General features: G+C 40.2%; 1 protein-coding gene across 1 annotated transcript in view; it reads left to right on the plus strand.

Moving 5' to 3' along the window:
- The window catches only part of STXBP5 (syntaxin binding protein 5), a 789999-nt gene that overhangs the window by 752447 nt on the left and 18909 nt on the right, over positions 1–18643 (plus strand). Inside the window, exons 23-25 of the mRNA XM_030194976.1 lie at positions 5567–5806; positions 10174–10543; positions 16525–16690. Of these exons, the coding sequence (XP_030050836.1) occupies positions 5567–5806; positions 10174–10543; positions 16525–16690 (776 nt within the window). The remainder of the gene's footprint in view (positions 1–5566; positions 5807–10173; positions 10544–16524; positions 16691–18643) is intronic.

Here is an 18643-nt window from a genome sequence, read left to right on the forward strand (position 1 = left end):
TATAAAAAATATCTTAATTTGTTCATTTTCATTTAAGACTGGACCTGCGCCAATATGGGCCATGTTTCACCATGCTGATTCAGGGCAAACCGTCCTTACAAAAGATGCCACTCTCTCCTGGCATCTGCATCAATTCTGCAGCTTGAATCAAGCTATGATATGTATAGCAGATGATGATTTAGGCGAGCCACAGGGTGATATAATATTAAAAGCTTTAGATAGACAGTTTGGGAAACCGAGCAGAATCCAAAACGATATCTATAGGTTCTGTCAGGAGATTGGATGGGAAGAAGCATAGAATATATTGACTTAGGATAGGGTGTCCAACCTAGGCCCTCACCAGGTTGGTTTTCAGGATTTCTCCAATGAATATGCATAAGTCCCTATAATGAGATCTCTCCCTATTTTCTTGGTTACATTAATTAAATAGTATAAACAATTAAGTAACTACTTGTTGATAACTTCAATTTCTTTTTTTATTTGTTGATATCGCAATGCAAATAAAATCCACTTTTACATTATTTGTGTAGTTCCCATGGATTCCATCCATACATGTTCATACATACCATTCACTCTCTCTTCTCTGTTTCCACCACTACACACTTGGAGACCGTGCAATACACTACTTGTAATTTTCCATTTATGTTTTCCTGTTTATCTGTTAGTCTTATATTTAAATTTTTTTATCAGTCTGTGGCATCACTCTCCTTTTTACAGGTGTTGCTGCGTTTTCCAGCTTGCTATATTTCCTTCAGCGATATTGCAAAATCTATCTGATCTTGGTGTTCCATTTGTCCTTATAAATCGCCCGATATTCTCCTCCTCGCACTAAATCATGCTGTATCGTACTTATCCCTTAATATTTCCATGGGATTCAATAAAGCGTGGCATACTCCAGCTCAGATCCCCTTCTTTGTTTACACTGGCACTCCATGTAAACCAGGAAGGGGATCTGAGCTGGAGTACACAGCAAGACTTGTAAAAAGGAGAGTCATGCCACAGACTGATAAAAATGTAAATATAAGACTGTAACAGATAAACAGTTATCAACAAGTAGTTAATTATTTATACAATGGATATGCATGAGATCTATTTGCATACAATGGATGCAGTGCATATAAATAGATCTCATGCATATTCATTAGGGAAATCCTGAAATCCCGACTGAATTGCAGCCCTTGAGGACTGAGTTTGGACAACCCTAACTTAGAACGTGGAGGAGGGAGAAAAAATAATGGTGAGTGTGAAAAAAGAGCATTTTTAAGGGTTCAGTCACAAAATGGGGAAGACATTACAGAATGGGTCCAGAAAATACAATATCAGACTATAGACAGCAGACACACTATATTTCATTTCGAGGCCCAAAGTTATGGAATTCCTTACCATCTCATTTTAGACAACTCACCTCACTACCCCTTTTCAAAGCACAGCTAAAGACTTTCCTCTTTCAGCATGCTTATACCTAGTTTTCTTCAGATGAAGTCACTCATACCTGGCCGACAGACTCCCCTACCATATTGTTTTTTTTCCCATATTTCCCCTCTTTCCTGTTTATATTGTAGTTCTACCCTAGTTGCTTTTGTTTCATTGTCAGTATTGTATGTCAGTTCCTCCTCTCTTTTTTCTTAGATTGTACACCGCCCAGATGATTTGTTCTGTTGGGCGGGATAGAAAGTCTGTAATAAACTTGAAACTTGAATATCAGAGCAGGAAAAAGAATTAGGCATCAGCAGCATAGCAATGCTAGAAACTATTAGAAAGAGATGATTGTTCAATTTGTGTGTATGGAGATAAGAGCTGAATGAAGAACAGAATCGTGAAGGACATTGCAAGACAGGGAAAATGTTAAAAAGTAGTTGTCATTGGACAGAACCCTAAAGTTTCACACAGATGAGATGAAAGATGGCAGATGTATGGCCCCTATGTAAAGTGGAGTGGAGTGGAGTCCTAGTCTTTCACACAGTGGCAACATCTATTGGTTAGATTGAATTTCTCCTAGTTGAAGTGGAATCAGAGCTGACACTTGATGATCACATTTGTGAGTTCTTTAGAGCCAGTGTGACTCAGCCATTCTTTTAATTTAAGGGCAACTGACTGGAGTTGTCTGCTATTCAAACAGTTCTGTTTGTCCTCTAGCCCAGCGATTATAGTAACAGGCTGAGAGCCAAAGAAGCCATGGTACAAATCCTGCTTCTCTCACCGACCCTCCTTGTGACCTTGAGCAAGTCCCTTCACCTTCCATTGCCTCAGGTGTGAACTTAGGTGGGAAAACTTCTGGGGCAAGGAAATACCTATTATACCTGAAACGGAATTGCCCTTGAACTTAATTTTGGAAAGGTGAGTAATCAGTCCAAAATCCTAGTGCATTACTGCAGTGTTGTAGAAGGTGCCCTGGCGTATGATGCCTAGCCAAAGACCATCACTGCAATAACTGAACTAAGGTGAGATGGGAAGGGATAAAAGTTAAGTAAAAGAATTCCCAGGTAATTACACATGAAGGTACAGGGTGCTCAATACTAGCCCTTGTTCTGATTTAAACCCGAAGCCCAAAGGAGCAGGATGAAGCTGCTGCTGTGTCACAAAAGTAATTCTTACATACTTTTCTAATAAAGCCTACCAGTGCATCCCTCTTGTCTTCTAATAGTCTGTTCATATGTGAACTCACCAGCTAAAATACAGCTGTTCTAATAGTGTTGTTTTAATGTACAAACATGATGTGTAAGGGATATAAAGGTTCAATAACTAAGGGAGTCTCTTACTATGGGCACTATCTGCCACAAGGCACATTTTATTTCTATTGTCCCTACAGCAGAATGGAATTTGAGTCCAGTAAATGTTCACTTCTCACCCTGATCACCATTGCAAAGACTAGTGTAGCATGACTTGAGACAGATAAAATATAGTTTAAAAAGATCATTTCTCCTTCAAATTGTGACCTGATTCTACTAGCTTAATTTGCCTGGGTAACATAAAAAATGTTGCCAGTTCTCACAAACCAAACTAATGCAACCCTCCTTTAATCCAGTGATGAAGTGCTGGTTGAATTAACTGCAAATATTGAATGTTGTCTTATTTTATGAAATTTATATTTCAAATTGGATGAAAAGAGTTCAATCTATTTAACAATAAGGCACGGTGAGACAGGTTTTGTTAAGAATATAGGCGTTCTTCAGTTGGCTTGTCTGGCACAAGGCCATGTATGAATTATTGATATTCATAACAATCCACTGCCCTCAAGTGTGTTATTGGTTTTATGAAATGGATTTTAGAAACCATGAGAGGAGGAAAATAGTTTTCAAGAACAAAGTTTTATTTTTCCTGTTTTTCAAGTTAAATAATCCTCCCATCTTAGAATCTTACATTCTGAGTGTGACCTTGTGCTTGGTATCAGGATAGCATAGAAATCTTGTAGATGGACTACTCACTCTTTCTATCCATTTCATAAAAGTTGTGAAAGCTTTTGATTTTCCACAGTAGATGTTCCGAAATGAAAAGAGAACTTGCGTCATGATTTGCCAGATCTAGATTCCTTGTGCACGGTTGTCTAATTTAAAACAGAGTTAAAACATTCAAGGATCAGATTCTCAGTCCTATCCAGCTTCCAGGATGAAGCAGAGTAGAAGTCATCATACTGCCCATGGCTATGTCTGATGTCCAAACAGAGCTGGCAGGTGACGAAATGGCGTGACACTAGTTAACATCTCTTAGTTAACGGCAGTGGTAACGGCACATGAATGTATTTGCATTTGCTCTGAAGCAGTTGTAAATATACACATGTGTCTGTCAAGTGTTATTTATACGTATACTTTTGCATTTTGTAAACCATAAATCTGCCCCAGGGACACTTACTTTTAATATGTATAAAAGTATGTGTTTGATCATTGTTTATACATACTTTTACATATATCTGGCATAGCATCATATAAATAACTCTATGTATAAAACCCAATTATAGATGTGGAAAGTTATATACTGTCTGTAAATATGTGCTATTGACTTTTCTTTGGAGCTAATGTTAAAGGGACTTTCACAATTAATCAGGAATTTGAAAATGTGTAATCTTTGTACCCCAGTGGTATTGCTGCCTATCGACTTAAGCCGTGCATTATATGTAGCCTTTTTATGAAACTTTACAAAGCTTCAGTATCACAGTGGATATCTTCTACTTTCGGCTGTGGCAGATCAGCAAAGATATGCAGATTAATACAATACAGAGCTTCTTTACCGCTTATTCCCACCACAAAGTCCAAAGCGGTTTACTATCAAATTAAACCAGTATAATCATTGGGAATTACAATTTTAAAACAGAAAAGACACTAATATATACAAATAAATTACATAAATTGTTCAAAATTTATCAAATAAAGCAGTTTTCAGTTTTTTATGAAGAGATAAGTAATTTGGTTCGGTTCTAATGAATTCCAAATAGATGTCACTTGATATGTAAACAAAGAATCAAACAATTGCCTACAGCGTACACCCTTAATAGGGGGATAACAATAAAAATTGGTCTTGTAATAGAGAAGATCATCTAAATGATGGCTTTTCCAACAAATAAACCACTAACTCAGATGTAAGTCCATAAAAAGTTTGGAATACAACACACGCTACATTATAGATTGTATGAGCTCGTATGGGAAACCAGTGAAGCTTAATAAGAGATTGTGAAACACTATAATCTTTTTTAATATTTTGAATAAGTTGAAGTTTCTTCAGCAACCTAGAAGGCAAACATAAATAAAGTGAATTGCAATAGTCTAAGGGCCCTGTTTACTAAGCCGTGTTGTAAATGTGCTAACTTTATAGCTCACGCTAAAAATTAGTGCGTGCTATTGATAGAGACAACCATTATATTTCTATGGGTGTCTCTAGTGTTAGCATGTGCTAATTTTTAACATGCGTTAAAACATTTGCACGTAGCTTAGTAAACAGGGCCCTAGATGTGGTAATATCAACATTTGATTAAAAGCATGGAATTAGGTAAATTGTTGAGAAGCTGATAAATCTTTATGGTTAAATTTGCATATCTTTGCTACTGTAGCATAGAGAAGATGGATGTAAAATAAAAGAGATGGTACAATGGATTATTTTTCCTCTTTTGCACTCAATGCATTGCAGCACTGTTATCAGTATAATTTAATGTTCAAATTCCTCTACTCTATTTTTCAGCTTTGATAGGGTCCCTATAACAAGAAGACAATAGCTAGTAGAATATTAGAACATTATGCCAAAAGTACATTTGCATCAGTAAAATATCAATAAAGTATATTATGGCTTTTTTTAAAGAAAGAGTTATTGCCATTACTTATGTTATATTCCTGTTTCTGATTTTTCTGAAAATTATTTTGATAAGCACAGTTTGATAACCTCTTCCTTTATTCCAGTTTTTCTAAAAACAGAAGTGCAAATGAAAGTGAATCAAACACTACAAACTGTAGCACATTTGCAAATTTGAACATTGTGCTTGTACTTTTACGTTTTTTGTATGTTTGTGCACCTTTATTTTTCAATAGCAGCTTGAAATTTTGTTTTGGACATCTTTTTAATTTAGTTGAAATGCTTTTAGATGTCAGAGACAACAACTTTAGCCGATCTCGGAGTTCAAGTGTAACCAGCATTGACAAAGAATCCCGGGAAGCAATTTCAGCTCTGCATTTCTGTGAGACTTTCACCAGGAAGACTGACACATCAACTTCCCCATGTTTATGGGTTGGGACTACGCTGGGTACAGTACTAGCTGTCGTACTCAACCTTCCCCCAGGAGGAGAACAAAGACTTCTTCAACCGGTTATTGTCTCCCCCAGCGGTATGTACATACAACAGGAATTAAAATCATCTGTTTCTAAGGGTGCTGTTCAGAAGTCCTCCCACTTTACTATCCATAATTTATTTTATGCCTGAGTTTTATTTTTGCGTAGATCTAACAGTGTTCTCATCTTGTCACCTGCTCTAGCACACCATTCAGTGCGAATTTATAGCAGTAGATGCTGCACAATACAGATATAAATAGGAAAGTTAGAGTGGAGGTGTATTCTTCTTCTTTGTAATATATTATTTGCTTTCTCTGTGTTTAAAAAGTTTGTTACAAATGAAATTTACATGTTAGAAAAGGTTGGCTTTTACTTTTACACCCCTTATCCATATTACATTTCTATTCATTCCAGACTTTAACATTTTAAAAGGATAAGAACTTTTTCCATTAATGCTGTGGGGGTAATACAGATATCACTGCTTACAAAAGGACAGTACAGACAGCACCCTAGAAGTCACACTCAAGTACCCTGGTTTATAGATCCAGGTCCACAGCCCCGGTTATACTGACAAGTGTAGGACACAACGCCCAAGGGTTATAAAAATAGAATCAACTTTATTACAAGCCACGACACAGGCAACTTTATACACAAAAACAGAACCAGAACAGAGACACTGAGGTGTATTTTCAAAGCACTTAGACTTACAAAGTTACGTGGAGGGGCATTTTTTATATGATGGCGAAGTCCAACCTTAGACGTTTTGCAAAAAATGTCCAAAATCTGAATAAGGAAGAAGGTCGTTTTCCAAAAAGAAAAACGTCTATCTTTTGTTTTCGAAAATACTGTTTCTAACAAGGTCCTATGCTTTGGACATTTTGTATTTTGGTCCATTAAAAAAAAAAATAAAACATCCAAGTGAAAAACGTAGAAAATCAAGCTATTGGGATGTAGGAGAGGCCAGCAGTTTTAGCAGTCTGGTCTCCCAGACATCCCAGATAAATGGGACACCCTAGTGAACTTCAAAAACATGTTCCAAGGTACACATCTCACCGTTGCTCCTTTATCTTGTCTGCTGAGCCCCCCCCAAAACCCACTGCCCACAGCCAATAGCTCTTATGGGTGAAGGGGCACCTATATATGGGTACAGTGGGTTTCTGGTGAGTTTTGGAGGACTCACAGTTTCCACCACAAATGTGACAGGTAGAGGGAGATAGGAACCAGAGTCCCCCGCTCTGTGGTGCACTGCACTGTACTGACCACTCCACTACTCCATGGACCTGCATGCTGCTCTAATAGACCTGGCTCTGACATCTGAGGCTGTCATAGAGGTTGCTAAATCATATTTGTATTCACATTTGTGGGGGGTGGAAGGAGGTCAGTGACCACTGGGGGGGTATTGGGGGGTCACCCCTGATTCTCTGCAGTGGTCATCTGGTCATTTACGGCACCCTTTTGTGCCTTATTCGTTATGAAAACAGACCTAGCTCAAAACGTCTTAGTTTTAGTCCTGGACGGTTTTGTTTTGTTCCATTATGGCTGAAAAACGACCAAGTGTTAGGAACGTCCAGATCCTGCCTTTAATATGCTCCTGACACGCCTCCTTGTTATTTGAATGCACTTCTGACAGACTTCATAGAAAAATGTCTAAAAATTGGTTTTGAAAATACCAATGTGGACGTTTTTGTGAGAAAAACGTCCAAATGCAGATTTATGCTACTTTTTGGATGTTTTTCTCTTTTGAAAATGAGCTGCATAGTAACCTATGTAACTTTGTAAGTCTATGTGCTTTGAAAATGAGCCTTTAAGTAACTTAGGAAAAGTAAAAGTAATATAGAGTAAATGCACACTTAACATAATCCCCAATTATAGATTTCTGGTTATCTCCCATTACGATAGAGAGCTTGGCTACAACCTGATAGGGGAGGCCATCTCTGGGTATCAGAGATGTCAGATCCTCAGCTGCTGTTTTCTGTAATGAGTCCCTCTCACTAGAATGCGGGCAAGAAGATGAAGCGAAATCCCCCAAGCAGCAGGAATGTGTATGAGCTTGAGATCATATCAGGGGGATGCTAGCTCAGATCCAGTGACCGCACTAGCTCTAGTGATAGCACTAGACAAATATTATTCTTGAACATACCAGTTATAGACAGTTCTGGCTGTAGCACGTGGTCCACAGGCACCGCCCCTTGTTCTGGGCTTTCTGACCCTCTAAACCACAAGGACATCCAGTTTGCTTCATTAAGGGTGAAATTCCAAGAACCCAGACTCTAAACAGGTTCTGAAGGACTGGGTTGGTCTGACCTGAATTCTTGGTATAGCACAAGAGAATCAGGTTGCGATACACATCCTTGAACAAATTATTAGAAAAAGCAGCTCTCTTTGGGACACAGCACTGTCCTTAGTAATAGCAGAAAGTTGTTAAACCAAGCTCTCACCATAGTTATATAAGCAGGGTCCTAGCCTCTACAGCTATACATTGCTGAAGGGATTTACTGAGAGTCTTAGCTGGCCTTCTGAAAGATCAATTCGGTGTCAATCTTAATGAATGGCTGTGAACTGATACACAGCCCAATCTTGTATAAGATATCTGTCTCAGAAAACAGGTCTGTGTGTATGCAACTGCGATAGTATTTTCTGAAAGGCTCGAACATATCAAAAGGAGCCATTTTACAAAGGGAATATACTAAAACTAAGTGGCATCAGATGGGACTTTGAAGATTCAAGTAGCACTACTTACATGTCTAAGCAGTGGTTTTGCTACTTAGGCATATAAATGACATACTAGCTTATTTTCGAAAGGGAAGGATGCCCATCTTCCGACACAAATTGGGAGATGGGCGTCCTTCTTCCGAGGTCGCCCAAATCGGCATAATCGAAAGCCGATTTTTTTGCATCCTGAACTGCTTTCTGTTACGGGGACGACCAAAGTTCACGGGGGGGGGGGGGGGGGGGGGTGTCGGCAGTGTACCGAAGGCAGGACGGGGAGATGGGTGTCCTCGGCCGATAATGGAAAAAGAAGTGCGTCCCTCACAAGCATTTGGTCGACTTTACGTGGTCCCTTTTTTTTTTCACGACCAAGCCTCGAATAGGTGCTCAACTTACCAGATGACCACCGGAGGGAGTTGGGGATGACCGCCCACCCTAAAAAAAATTAAAAAACATTTTTTCCAGCCTCTATGCCAGCCTCAAATGTCATACCCAGCTCCACCACAGCAGTATGCAGGTCCCTGGAGCAGGTTTTAGTGGGTGCAGTACACTTAGGCAGGCGGACCCAGGCCCACCCCCCTCCCACCTGTTACACTTGTGGTGGTAAATGTGAGCCCTCCAAAAGCCACCCGAAACCCACTGTACCCACATGTAGGTGCCCCCCTTCAACCCTAAGGGCTATGGTAGTGGTGTACAGTTATGGGGAGTGGGTTTTAGGGGGGGGGGGTTGGGGTGCTCAGCACCCAAGGTAAGGGAGCTATGCACCTGGGAGCAATTTGTGAAGTCCACTGCAGTGCCCCCTAGAGTGCCTGGTTGGTGTCCTGGCATATGAGGAGGACCAGTGCACTACGAATGCTGGCTCCTCCCACGGCCAAAGGGCTTGAATTTGGTCGTTTTTGAGATGGGCGTCCTCGGTTTCCATTATGGTCGAAAACCGGGGACGACCATCTCTAAGGTCCACCATCTCAACATTGGTCTACCTAAATGTTGAGATTTGGGCGTCCCCGACCATATTATCGAAACGAAAGATGGATGTCCATCTTGTTTCAATAATACATGTTTCCCCGCCCCTTCACCGGAGCGTCCTTAGAGATGGTCGTCCCCGTTGGATTATGCCCCTCATTGTCTGCAAAACTGCATATCCAGGATCTGTCCTCCAAAACTCCCATTCATGCAAATTCAAGGTAGTTTTGATCACCAGAAAGGTAAGCACAGTTCCCTCCTCAACTTCTCTTCCCAAGCCCTGGCCAAAATGAAAAGTTAGCCCACAGTAACATTCAACTTGAACCAGGTGTGAAAGCTGGCAGGAACATTTTCCAGGATATATGTGCATTGCTGTTGTAAAATACACCTTGAATGTCCTCCTAAACCACATCCAGGGCTATGCTGTCTTCAAAAGGATATGTGCCGTCATTGTACACAACTAAGCACATCTTGCTATCTATAAGCATACGCCAATTTTGTATATGTAAATGTGCTTTACACACATACAAACAGCACCTAATCCTTCTAAATTATATACAAGAGAATTTCTCTTAGCCAAAACAAACTTCAACTAGGAATACCTGCTAATTGGTGAAAAGGATGGTGCATAATTGGAAATATGGAAACTTAGTACATTGTAACCTTATCAAAAATACTTTTAAATGTCTACATTGAAAGATGAAACAATTTTGCATTGATTCTTAGGGCTTGTTTATCTTTTGCTTGATAGGAACCATACTGAGGCTAAAAGGGGCAGTCCTGAGAATGGCCTTTCTGGATACTACAGGATGTTTAATTCCACCACCCTTTGAATCCTGGAGAGAAACCAATATGCCCGAAGACAAAGACGACAAAGAGAAATCGAAAAAGCGGCGGCCAGTTTCAGTCTCCCCTTCTTCCTCTCAGGAAATCAGTGAAAACCAATATGCCGTGATATGCTCAGAAAAGCAAGCAAAAGTAATCGTATTGCCATCCCAGAACTGCATTTATAAACACAATATAACAGAGACTTCATTTGTTCTGCGTGGGGATATAGTAACAATGAGTAATAGTATCTGCCTTGCATGTTTCTGTGCCAATGGACATATAATGACTTTTAGGTAAGATGAACTTTATTCACGTGTTTGATTTAAAAATGTAGAAACATAAATAACGTGTCCATAAATGAGAAAGAAGGAAAGTAGCTTTTGTGTTAGGTTTGCATGACCTGGGTCTCAAATATTTTCCAATTCGTGCATATTTATTGTGACAGTCCTGAAACCCTGACTGGAAAGGATAGGATTGGTAAATGCTTAAAAGACTCCTGATCCAGGACCAAAGTTTATGATCTGAATTAGGTTCACGAAAAAGTATGCTGAATCTGTAGTATAGGTTAAGCTCAGGTTAAAATTAATGTTACCTATAGGAGTGCTTCTCAACCCAGTCCTTGGGGCACACCCAGCCAGTCAGGTTTTCAGGATATCCAAAATGCATATGCATGAAAGAGATGTGCTTTCACTGCCTCCTTGATATACAAATCTCTCTCATGATTATTCATTGTGGATATCCCCAAAACCCAGCTGGCTGGGTGTGTCCTGAGGACTGGGTTTGGGTACCAGTGGCCTATAGGTCAGCCCTTTTCTATCATGAATATACCAGGAACAATATCTCCTCTTCTGAGGTTGAGCCCATATCTGCCTTCTCACATGTACTTCTTGGCACCTCATTATCTTCCATTGTCTATTTATTCCTACTATTTGACTTTTTACTGTGCATTTTGTTAACAGCTCAAGATGTGGATTCACAAAATATCTTTAGAGCCTTACCACAGATTTAAAAGGCTATTTCTGAGAAGAGTACAACACACTGTGAAACTCTTAGGTTGTTCTTGATATCATTGGCCCACAAAGACTGTGAAGAGCTGCTCAGAAGAGGGAAACATTTAATACTGCTGACTGTAGAAGGGGAATTTATGGGAAAAACATTTGCAGGGTATTTTTATAAATCACTTTTGTATGTTGAATGCTGATTTATATGCATAAATGGGTTTTTATAAAATTAGATCACATTTAAAAGTATGAGTGGTGCAAGCTGGTGTGTTGCTTGTACAGTAGGCCCACTCAGAAGCTGAGTTTGAGCAGAACAAATTGTACACACATACCATTTACACCTGTTGTCGAGCAGGCACAATTTCTGTGTCTTTAAGCTAGATGCGATTTTTGCAGAAACTGTGCTAGAATTCTATGAAGACACATAAATACCTATGGGACTCATTTTCGAAAGAGAAAAAATGGCATAAAGCAGCATTTGGTTGTTTTTCTCTCCAAAATGTCCAAATTGGTATTTTTGAAACTGATTTTCAAGACATTTTTCTATGCTGTTCATCTGCAGTGTGTCCAGATCTTAAGGGGGCGTGTTGGGGATGTAATTTCGGCGTTCCTAAGACCTAAACGTTTTTCAGCCATAATAATGACTAAGCCACAAAAAAGTGCCCTAAATGATAAATTAACTGCTGGAGGAATAAAGGAATGACCTCCTTTTATTCCCCCTGTGGTCACTGACCCCCGCCCACCCCCTCCCCAAAGATATAAAAGAAACAGTATGTACCAGTCTGTATGACAGCCTCAGATGTTATAGCAGGTCCCTGGAGTAACCTAGTGCTCAGTGCAGTGCAGTTGTGGAGAAGGGGACTGAGGCCCATATCCCACTCTAACTGTTACACTTGTGGTGGAATGTGTCAGCCCTCCAAAACTCACCAAAAACCTAGTGTACCCACATATAGGTGACCCCTTCACCCATAAGGGCTATTATAGTGGTGTACAGTTGGGAGCATTGGGTTTTGGAGGGCTCAGCAGACAAGATATGGGAGCAAAGATAAGAAGTGTACCTGAGAGCCTTTATATGAAGTCCACAGCAATGCCCCCTGGGGTGCCCCATTATTCTCCTTGGATGTCCCATTATTCTCCTGGGATGTCTGTGTTACCAGTGTACTAAGAATGCTGGCCCTTCCTACATCCCAGTGGCTTGATTTTGTGTGCTTTGCACTTGGACCGCTGTTTTTTGTTTTTTTTTAAACGGCAAAATGATAAACGCACAGAGCAGAAAGTCATCCAGCATGTGGCCATAAGATAGTTGTTTTGCTGTTTCAAAAATGGCTATATTCCCTATTCAGATTTGGGACATTTAGCGCAAAACAACCAAACTTGGACTTAGACATATTGAAAATGCCCCTCCACATGTCTAAAAAATAGGCAGCTTCCAGCCCTGTTAGCCTAGGAGACCTGTGTTAAAATTGCCCTCTTTGTAGAAAACCAAATATTGAACATTTATCATGGCTACATAGATGTTTAGATGACCCAGGGTATGTAACTTTTGACAGCACACTCCACCATGTTATTTCTTACTGATATGGTAGTAAGGTGTTCCCTGTTAAGTAAAAGCTGTCTGATTTTGTTTTGTGATGTCATGCTGGTGTTCTGTTTTCCAGCTCAAAAATCCAGTACAACATCAGATATGCATAATTTTTACTGGCCGCGTTATTGTACAGTAGCATAATGGAATATGCATAACTGGGCATTCTAATGCTGCTTTGACCTTAAAATCATGTGTGCCGCAAAACGCATACTATGAATTAATTATGCAGTGGTCAAAGAAAGCACAGCCTGTCTTGTCTTATTGCTATATATTCACCTGTAAATATATAGTATTTGAAATTATAAGTAAGATGTGAACTTTATAGATTGGCATGTGGAGTATAACAGAAATCCTATCATTATTTTTAACATGTTTCCAGTCAATACATATACCCCCAGATTCTATATAGTGTGAGTAGATTTAGGCGCTGAAATCGGTGTGGATTCTATAGCATTGCGCTTAACTTAATTGGCTTAACAAACTAATGAGCACTGATAACAGCACTTAACAAGCAATAATGAGCACTAATTGGCACTGATTAGAATTTAGAAGCACAACTCACTAACCATATTCTGTAATGATGTACGCCAAACGTCTAACGTGTGGAGGCAAAAAGGAGTGTGGTTATGGGCGGGGAAATGGGTGTTTTATTGGCGTTCCAAAATGTAGGCGCCTAGTTATAGAATATGGCCCAGTATGCCTAAATCTATGCACTGAGATTTACGCCAGGTTTTCTTTGGCGTAAATGGATACTTGCATATATCGGCACTGAAATATCAACTAAGCATATTCTATAATCAGCGCCTAAATCTAGGTGCAGATTATAGAATATGCTTGGCACTAATTTCAGCGCCGATTTTTTAGGCTGATAAGTAAAGCATGAATAGGAAACGTTATCGTGTAGAAGATTATGACATTCTACTGATGAATACCTGTGACATTTGCAACAAAAGAAAAACTGGGATCACTTACGTTTCAAAAGAAAGTAGCAATTTATAATTGTTAGCTTTTTCCTTTGTCATTTTATTATTTGCAAATTTCATTAGATTTAAGCATGGATCAGTTGCTTTTAAATGAACAGGGTTTCTTTGTTTGTTTTTTACTTTTGCAGTCTTCATGAAATCTCTTTTAAGTTTATTTGTACAGTAGTTATATTGTACTGGCCTGCTGTATGATTTCTGGGGAAAACGAGAAACCAAGACCAGTAAATACATTGTAGATCTTTAGCTGAAGCTGACTAGTGGAAATAAAGGATTGCCATCAGAACACCAGTCCTTAATCCGTAAAGAAGCACTTTCAAATTCAAGTGGTTTTCATTATTTCAATTTTCATATCTGCTAAGAAATCAAGATAAAATTATTGAAAAAAAGAATAAAGCCTGAGAGTTTAACATTAAGGAACCCCGTTTTAGAAGAAAAATATGAAGTAACTCATCTGGAACCCCAGCCTTTAATTCAGTCTGTAACAATAGCTGGAACATCCCTCACCCTATTTTCATCAGTTCAAGTTCTTGGAGTCATCTTGGATGTGACACTGACATTTCATATTCATATTGCCAGGATTATATGTAGCTGTCCCTTCTAATTATGGAAACTCTATTCGATCCTCTGGTTGTTTACTACATCGGCACTTAGAGTCCTTCTTCATTTTTTGTCCTAACTGGCCTTGACTACTATAATGCACTATTATAGGGTCTTCAAAAGAAAGATATCCAGTGCTTGCAGTTCGTCCAGAACACTGCTATTCGCCTTCTCACTGGAGCAAAACAGTTTGGTCATGTGACTCCTTTACTCTGTGAGGAGTACTGGTTGCCTGTCTCATTCTGTGTTTCCTATAAGGTGCCTTTGTTAGTTTATAAAATTTACCACTCTGGTCAACCCTCCCATCTTTTGCAATATTTAGTACCGTACTGCCCCTCTAGAATGCTCCATTCATCTCAGGAATCTCTGTTTCAGGTCCCATCCCTCCGCACTGTTTGCCTATCCTCTATACGTTCTCGAACTTTCCATGTAATGGGTCCCCTTCTTTGGAATGCTGCCCCCAGACACTTAGGCAGGAGGCCTCCGTATCCTCATTTAAGGCCCAACTTAAAGCTTATTTATTTGCTAAGGCATTTGATTAGAGCCGACTTCTGCAGCCTGCTGGCCTGGTTGCCATCTTGTGATGATGTTCTGTATGTTGGAGTCGCTATTTCTTCTGTGAGTATCTTCTTTCCTGTCCTCATTGTAGTTTCTTTCAATTGCAGATTTATTTATTAATAATTATTGTAAACCGACAGAACCTTCTCTTCAGCAGTACATCAAGACTTAAATATACTTGGAAACTTAGTCTGGTGGCTTTAGGTGGAGGCTTTTGTTTTGAAGAAATTCTTTCACGTAGTCTGGTTCAATAAAGATAAACATTTCCCTTAGAATTTGATGATAATACCTTCACTAAAATTAAAAAAAATATATCCTAATGAAATAGCCCAAGGGCACATTGAAATAAATTGTTTCTTGCCACTTGCTTTGCTGGAGACAAATCTGGAAAGATGTTAATGTTATATCCATGAGATAAAGAATTACTATTTCTTTTTTTTTTAAACCCTACAATATCAGATCCTTATCTGAAATTCAAATTTCTCAGAATAGAATCCCATTATCCTATCAGCTTGCCCTCTGATCATTACTGTAATAGGCTGTGGCGTCAGAATCATGGTGTAGCAAGGTTATTCAGACATTTTTCCCTGACAGACAAAGTTGATCAGATCTAATCTCAATGTAGTAAACTAAAATTAATCTGGGACTGAAGAAACATGGAGATTTTCCCATGCTGGCGACAAGTCTGAACTATTGCTAAAAACTCTTCCTTAGTTGACAGTACAAGAAACTTTGTTGATTTTGCTGCTCGGACCAGCTTTGCATGAATGGTACCAGCATTTGCTGTAGAAGTGACATTGGAATAAATATTCTACTGTCAGTTAGATTCTAGTTTTAGTTGCAATTAATGTTAATTGCAAAGTATGCTTCCCTGTGTCTACATCTACTATTCAACTGTGTATTAACAGTGATAATGTTCCTTCTTCCCCCGTTTCTTTGAAAGCATTTTTGCATTCCAGGTGCCTGAAATGTGCTGCCAGTTGTCTGCAGGATTCAAGGTCGGCTCAAGGGCACCAAAAGCCTGCTTCACCAGCTCACCATTCACAACATCAAGAGCATGTTTTGTTCTTACTACTGTGCTCTCTTCTCTGCTCGACCACCAGCAGGTTTAAGTGTGAGAACAGGAACTTTTTGCTCTTGGGTTTAAACCTGGTGTGTTGCCAGCAGCCGAGCATGGAGGAGAGCAAAGTGATGTTCTCTCAGCACTGTAAAAAGCAGGACCACAACCCCTTGACCCAACACTGGCATTATGTTTTTAAAGTTCTAAATTGGTAAGCAATGCAGTTTCCTGCTTTGTTGAAATATGCTATAGAAATCCAAATGATCATTGATAATACTGCTGCTTTATGGCATCTTTAGGCAGTTTATCTTGACTCTTGCTGCCAGATACCATTGCTGAAAGGAAGTATAAATTAATTTTTCATGAACTAGCTGAGTATAAAGTGTGTTTTGTCGCAAGCCGATATTTTTACAGTCACTATAAATGCAGTACACTTGAGAAACAGATCTCCTTCTTTTTTTCTTGATTGTTGTCTCATTTTTTTCTCAAGTTTGCCAAGTTTAAGGCCATTGTTGGATGTAAATTACTTGCCACTTACCAACATGCGGATAGCCAGAACATTCTGCTTCACCAACAATGGACAAGCGTTATACCTAGTGTCACCGACAGAAATCCAGAGGATCACCTATAGTCAAGAAACATGTGAAAATCTGCAGGTAAAAAAATCCAGCATATGGTTATGCAGCTGTGTTGGAGCCATGACCCATTCTTCTTATAAATTCAGGGGGTGAGACTATAAGTAGGTGGTAACATTCATGTGCCAGTTACGTGTATAAATATTTAGAACACATATATGTGCTTATGAGCCAGATCTGCGCCTACTTGCTAGTCTTTAACTATGTGTATAACTCTGACAGCATGTATTATGGAGGTAGTTGTACACATGGGTGGGGTCTGGACAGAGCACTGGTGTAACTTAGGATTCCTTTTACTAAGGTGCACCAAAAGTGGCCTGTGCTGGTGTAGACGCGTTTATTGGATGCGCGCAGGTCCATTTTTCAGTGCACCTGCAAAAAACGGCCTCTCTTTTTTTCTGGCCGAAAATGGACATGCGGCAAAATGAAAATTGGCACACGTCCATTTTGAGCCTGAGACCTTACCGCCACCCATTGACTTAGCAGTAAGGTCTCATGCATTAGCCAGGTGGTAATTGTCAGCGCGCGTACAATACCAATTTCTGCCCCCATTAGCGCTGTGCGCCGGAAAATAAAAAAATATTCTCTGTCACCCATAGTAGATGTGTGTCAAAAATGAAATTACTGCATGGGCCACACAGTATCCAGGCGGTAGTTCAAAATTGATGCGCATAGGATGCGCATATGCACTTACACGGCTTAGTAAAAGGGCCCCTTAGAGAGTACTATAAGTTACACAAGTATCTCCAGCTTTAAAGCAACTTTACCTTAGTTTAGCAGTATTTCACTTACTTATGGAAGCATGTTCAGAAGAAAATGTAGGCAGGGTGAAGAAAGATTTGTTTTTAATAAAGGAGTAAAAATTGAGACAACTTATAGAACAGGCTTCTCCAACCTTTTTCTATCAGGGGCCACATTTTATATTTTGTACATTCAGAGGGCCGAAACACGCACCGTCAGATTTTACTGCATGTTTACTCAAATAGTGAGAAAATACAATGGAGCATTGTCCCCTCTCCAGACTTCACCCAGTTTCACTTGCTGTCTCTCATGACCCTCCCCCCAAACATTCTTCACCCTGTCTCTTTCCCCTCACCTAGGTGACGGGAAAGAGATACGGTGAAGACTGTGGATGGAGGGGTGGGGTCATGAGTGAACACTGTGTCACGCCCCTCACCTTGCCAGTAATGGCACTCCCTCTGTCGGTGTAGGGCCAGGGTTCCCTTCACAGCATCTCTGCCCTTCGTCCTTGCTCCATGGGGGTTGGATCCCCGTGACTGGGGTTCTGGTTGTCCATCTCTCAGCCCTTAACCTATGGGCTCTCTGTCCCGCCTTCTCTGCTCTTTCCCTATTGAATGCCTGGCTGCTTCCCTTACTCTCCTTCTCAGCTGTTTCCAGTGAATGCCTGATGCCAGCACTATTTCTGTGGAACCCTTCCCTGCCTCAATGCTGCGGCTTCTACTTTGGTAGGTGTTACTTGCTCTGTAGTTTGCTTCTTCTCTACTTTGTCCCTCGTTGCTAACTTTACCTGTTCCTGGATTACTCCCCTACCTGCTGCCTGCCTATTGACTTTGCCTGTACCTGGATCATTCTCCTGCCTGCTGCCTGCCTGGCTGATACATTCACCACCCCACTTCTAGCTCCGTCTTGTAAGTCCTGCAGGCTGCCCGCATCTAGGAGCTCCACCTCTGGGGAACGGCGGTCAGTGCAGGTGAAACCCGGGGTTGTCCGGCTGCCAAGCAGACCCTGGTCCGATTACCGGGCTCAGCAGTGCTCTACTTGGTACAAGAACCCACAAGTCTGACACACGGCTCTCTGCAAGCTTGAGTTGCGTGTGCTGGAAGCTCAGGTCAGTCTCACGGTTTCAAGTCTTGCAAGTCTGAACTTCCAGCACTGCCTGATTCTCATTTTCTTCTCAAGTTTGCCAAGTTTAAGGCCATTTTTGGATGTCATGGTGAAGAAGCAGGAATCCTG

Source organism: Microcaecilia unicolor, chromosome 3, assembly GCF_901765095.1.
Source record: "Microcaecilia unicolor chromosome 3, aMicUni1.1, whole genome shotgun sequence".
Lineage (NCBI taxonomy): Eukaryota > Metazoa > Chordata > Amphibia > Gymnophiona > Siphonopidae > Microcaecilia > Microcaecilia unicolor.